The following is a 5,445-nucleotide window of genomic DNA, read 5'->3' as shown; positions in this document are numbered from 1 at the left end:
ATTATTAAGTGAGTTAGTGGTTATGCGTAAGAGAGATCTTACTAGGTATTAGGTGTGTGTAAAGATAATAAATGAACATATATACCTTGAAAAACATCACATATCGACATATATAATGTTTGTTGACAAAGACGGCTAGGCTTTGTTATGATGGGCCGTGGCCGTTCAAAGGTTCTGATTCATTGTCGTTAAACAAGAGGTTAACAACTTAGTAATTTTTAATGTGACCATATATAATTGGGACTCAATTAGACACCCAAACACGATAGAAAAAAACCAAAAGTATGAAAATTCGGTCATACAAAAAAAATAAAAAAATAAAGAAAGCGTTAGGTGACAAAACACAAGAAAGATCCTGCCAACTATTACGAAGCTGTCACATATCAGTTGTCAGATCCTGGCAAGCAATATACTTCACTACCTTGAGAATCCCTTTATTTTTACCACATTCCCAACTTTATGTTTGTCGTTCATAATATTACATAATTAAATTATTAAATTTACATAATTATACAGCTAAAAATAAATCAGACTCCCACCGAAACTTCACAGCGTAAGTATTCGCATCTCACAAACCAAATTAAAAACGCCAAAAATCAAACAAGTAAAGCAAAACCACTTGAATAAGGAAAAAAACACCACCCATCTCAAATTCCCACTTAGTACAGCAATCTAACTCGGGCGTCTACAGTTGGAGGAAGCAATATGCACGCAAAGACGGATTCCGAGGTCACGAGTTTATCGGCCTCATCCCCAAACCGATCGCCACCACGGCGGCCAGTTTACTACGTGCAGAGTCCATCACGGGACTCGCACGACGGCGAAAAGACAACCACATCATTTCAATCAACACCAGTGCTGAGTCCTGCCGGCTCTCCGCCGCATTCTCACTCTTCAGTGGGGCGCCATTCTAGGGAATCCTCCTCCACTCGATTCTCCGGTTCCCTCAAACCCGGAAGTGGGTCTCGCAAGATCTCCCCTAATGACGGCGGATCTGGCGGCGGTAGAAAGGGTGTTCAGAAGAAGAATCAGCAGCCATGGAAGGAGTGTGATGTTATTGAAGAAGAAGGGTTAATTGATGATGAGGAGAGACAGAAGCCTATGCCTCGCCGCTGTTATGTGCTGGCTTTCATTTTGGGTTTTTTTGTTTTGTTTTCTTTCTTCTCTTTGATCCTCTGGGGCGCTGCTCGCCCTCAGAAACCCAAGATCACCGTAAAGGTAATACATATTTTTGTTTGTTGTTGTTGTTGTTGTTGTCGTCGTCGTCCTTGTTGTTGATTGATTTATTTGTTGTTTGGACACAGAGCATAAAATTCGATAGATTCATAGTATCAGCTGGATCAGATGCTACGGGAGTCGCAACAGAAATGGCATCAGTGAACTCAACCCTTAAATTCATGTACCGCAACACGGCTACATTTTTCGGGGTCCATGTTACTTCATCTCCTTTAGATCTAGCTTATTCTCAAATAAACGTCGCCACCGGAAATGTAAGAATCAAACTAGATCCATATATTTGTCTATAGTTTTAGTTTAATTAACCAATTAAATAATTGAAATTTGTGTGATACAGTTGAAGAAATTCTACCAGTCCAGGAAGAGTCAGAGAACAATGAATGTGCAAATATATGGGGATAAAATTCCGCTGTATGGAAGTGGGCAGAGTTTAGCAGGTACATCAACCGGCGTACTGACAGCGCCAGTAAATATGACATTAAGCTTTACAGTTCGATCAAGAGCTTATGTATTGGGAAGATTGGTGAAACCCAAATTCTACAAGAAGGTTGATTGTACAGTTGTGTATGATCCTAAGAAGCCTAATTCTGCTATTTCCCTCAAGAAAGCGTGCACTTATCAATAATCATCCAAACTTGAGATGCTTTTAAACTTCTTTTTCTCCTATTTGGTTTATTTTTGGTTGCAACTTTACATAATAGAGTTATCAAATTATCAATCATCAATGTATCAAGGTATTGTGCAAATACTTAATTTTGGTTGTGACTTTAGATACGAGAGGGTAACTTTTTGCTCATTTTATCATTTTTAGACCGTTTAATACCTTCCCTACCATTTATATTTTGATAAATGAGTAAAAATTGTCCTGGCTATCTAATTCTAACCATTTTAGGTGTTCTAATCGAGAAGAATTTGGTCGGTGCTCTATAATGGCAAATTACTGGCAAGGGTTAGTTGGTGTCGGTGGGGAGCTTCTTTTTCTGTAGATCTGGGAGAACATTTTTATATAATATATATATATATTTTTTTATAATAATAGGTGTGAGTGTGTGACTCGAAGGAGTATTCTACTGTAACATTTGTAAGACTTGTATCGTAATGTTAGTATATTCATTATATAAAACTTCGCATTATTTGAATGCTGAAAGGCAATAATTCATTTTGTCATGAAACATGTGCTATTGTGCTAGCTTAGCTGGTATTTTTAGTTTTGTTCGTAGTAAGTTGGTGAAGTATCAAACTAGTAACATAATTGAGCAATCAAAAAGACCAAATTATCTTTGATAAAGCTAGTTAATAATTTTCATTTACAAGGTTTTATAATGATGTATTACCTCTGTTTCGAAATAATATGGACACTTACGCATTTTACAACAACTAAGATAAATGATTGGAATGTAAGAAATAAGTATGGGAAAAGTGGAGTGTTGTAAGAAAAGAATAATAATAAAAAATTAGGTTGAGTGGAGTGGTGTAAGAAAAGAAGAATAAAAAAATAGGTTGGGTGAAAAGTTACGAGTAAAAAGAGAATATAAAAGTAGATTGAGTGGGAAGTTGTAAGTAAAGTGGAAAAAAGAGTAGTGTGAATTCATTAAATATGATGATTCATATACCAAAATTAGAATAAAGCACGTTGTTCCTGTTATTTTGAAACTCACATTTAAGTAAATCGTCCCCATTATTTCGAAACGGAAAGAGTACATAATCTTCTACAATGGATTTTTCAAAATAAGGAAAGCTAACTTTAATTCAAATTTCTAGAACTTAAGCGAAGAAAAAAATGTGGCATTTATTTAAAAGTTGAGAAAATATATCTCCACCACATGGAAAGGCTAAGAAGAATCTAGGCCCAATGCCTAATCTTAATCCTAAAACATAGGAAACCTAAGAGTCATGAATGAGAAAAAATCTCCCTATATAAGTAGGAAGTAAAATTACATGGACAAAATATAGGTATGCAATAAACTGGACCATTACTAAACCATTGACCTAAACTCGATACTAAGGCGCACACAGGGTCAACCATGGCTAGACCATGAGCCAACTGGTTAAGTGGGGTGGCGCGTGACCACTTGAGACGACACACGGGGAGCGTTTTGGCAGTCTTAATCCATCTTGGACATGAATCATTTTTCAAGAAAAATATGTGTTCAACTTATTTTTCAAGAAAAATATGTGTTCAGCTTATTTTTTGGGATTTCTTTAAAAATAAAATGAGCAATTATGGTCTTTTATCTCAAATTTAAATCCCTTAGCATTCAAGCAAGAAACATAAATAATGTTTTTAGTAATATTTGAGACGTAAAAACATTCTTCTTTTTTTAAAATTAGCCCATAGGGAAACGACAAACTATAAGTCCATACACCTAACGCAACAATCCTTGCTCCATTTCCCACTCGTAGCTCGACTTCTCCTTTGCCAAGCTTTCTACTTCTTCTTAGTCCATGTGGATTTGAATATAAGTGTGAGGCACACATTGACACATGTATCTAATACCCAAGAAGTTGAAATAGCAAGGTTACAGACTATAACTAAAATATCAAAAGAGGGAATGATTGTGCCATTCTTCTTATCTTCCTTGTATTTGGAGCACTCTCTTTTGCAAAAGCCGATTCCATCACAATAGAGACGTTTTGATGTGGACTTGTCCTGCTTTATGTTCCTCTTGGGATACTGATGTAGTATTGCCCTTGGACTTTCCACCTTTCTTGAATGGTCTATGTTTAGCCTTGATTAAATCTTTGGCTTCACAACTGAGTACTATTTCCGCATTTTTATGAGATGGATAAACTCACCAAGTGTTTCTTTTCTAAGTTCACGCAGATAGAAACGCCTGAAGCGTTCATAGCCATCATGGAATGAATTGAGCAAGTCCATTCCTTCACTCATTGGAGAATCTAGCAGACTCAAGCGATCAAACAATGATAACATGTCGTTTACATGATCTCTAAGTGGCTTTCCAACTCTAAGTCTAGATCGAAGAATCCGAGCATTCGTTTCATGGACTTCCATCCTGAAACATCTATTCTGAGGATCAACCTTCATGTCTTTCATTGATTCAATCAACTCGTAGACATTCTGGTCTTTTTCTCCAGCACGTCCACGACAGATATCCCTCAAGTGCTTGATTAGCATAAATGGCTCGTAGGTTGCAAACCTTTTACGGCCATCACCGAGGATTGTGCTCAGAATGAGACTCATAACTTTCTTGAGATCCAATACCAAAGCGGCATTTCTCCCCGGAGTCACGTCTCTTGCATAATAGCTAGTAACGAAGAGTGCATACTCAATGCCATTGAGCCTTAACACCTCAACAAGCTTGCTCTCCCATTCAAGAAAATTTGTCAAGTTCAGTTTGATATCTAGAATCTCTGAACCAATAATGATGATTTGATTGTTGTTTTCCATAATGAAAACTACAATTGAAAAGAATAAACAAATAAATAATCATTCATATATGCTCTTAATATTTAAAATTCAAGCAAACATGCATAATTTAAAATTACTACGCATTTTATTCGAATTAAGTGTTCCAGCATGTGTGGATAAAATGAATCCAAGACCCTCAAAATCATTAAAGAATTAAGCATGCTTTGGCTTGTCTTAATCCTAAAATATTTTAGGTAAGCAAATCCTTTTCTAATGGTTTAGAAACTACTCTTGATTGATAGACACATCTAAGAACTTATTAGGAAAACCTATCCTATTTGCCACGACACAAAAGGACTCCTTACTTATTTCGTTGAGTTTAACCAAAATCAACATGTACTCACACTTAAGTGTACCTTACCCCTTTAGGATCCAAAAGTGATACCTCGTTTTGGCGGAAAACTATCACTAACGATTGAAAATGAGTAACCATTATTTTGCAATAACACCTTTGAACTCAATTTAAGTTTGGAAATTAAGGCTTACTATATTTTAAGTGAACTAAAATCTTTAATCATGCAAATTATTGAAACCATTCTCATGTAATTTCAAGACATATTTAAAGCAATAAGTATCTTAAAACATACATAAGAATAAGTGTGAACTAGTATGACCCGACTGCATCTCGAAGCTTCAAATTCAAAGTTCGTATTTAAAAAGGAATTGAACCTTCTTTCTTGAACTTCAATCATGGGAGGCGCCATTTTCACCAAATAGTATTTCATAATTGAAATAACTATCCTAATTATTACAGCATGCTAACGGTACACAAACTGTAT

At 35.9% G+C, this 5,445-nt stretch overlaps 1 protein-coding gene across 1 annotated transcript; it reads left to right on the top strand.

The window, feature by feature from the left end:
- Positions 1–442: 442 nt before the first annotated feature.
- Positions 443–2,272, top strand: LOC110786723 (uncharacterized). Its single transcript, XM_021991297.2, has 3 exons — positions 443–1,218; positions 1,305–1,490; positions 1,574–2,272. The coding sequence occupies exons 1-3, from the start codon at positions 706–708 to the stop codon at positions 1,859–1,861; spliced, it is 987 nt and encodes a 328-aa protein (XP_021846989.1). The 5' UTR covers positions 443–705; the 3' UTR covers positions 1,862–2,272.
- Positions 2,273–5,445: the final 3,173 nt, after the last annotated feature.

This window comes from Spinacia oleracea, chromosome 3 (genome assembly GCF_020520425.1).
Source record: "Spinacia oleracea cultivar Varoflay chromosome 3, BTI_SOV_V1, whole genome shotgun sequence".
Classification (NCBI taxonomy): Eukaryota; Viridiplantae; Streptophyta; class Magnoliopsida; order Caryophyllales; family Amaranthaceae; genus Spinacia; species Spinacia oleracea.
The sequence above is the reverse complement of the archived record's forward strand: the minus strand, read 5'-3'. Positions and strand labels throughout refer to the sequence as shown.

What these genes read in the sequence shown, in the direction of transcription:
- LOC110786723 (XM_021991297.2), top strand. Translation starts at nt 706, where the DNA reads ATGCACGCAAAGACGGATTCCGAGGTCACGAGTTTATCGGCCTCATCC. An exon ending in AACCCAAGATCACCGTAAAG is followed by an intron (nt 1,219 to 1,304) that starts GTAATACATATT and finishes GTTTGGACACAG; the next exon opens with AGCATAAAATTCGATAGATT. An exon ending in TAAACGTCGCCACCGGAAAT is followed by an intron (nt 1,491 to 1,573) that starts GTAAGAATCAAA and finishes TGTGTGATACAG; the next exon opens with TTGAAGAAATTCTACCAGTC.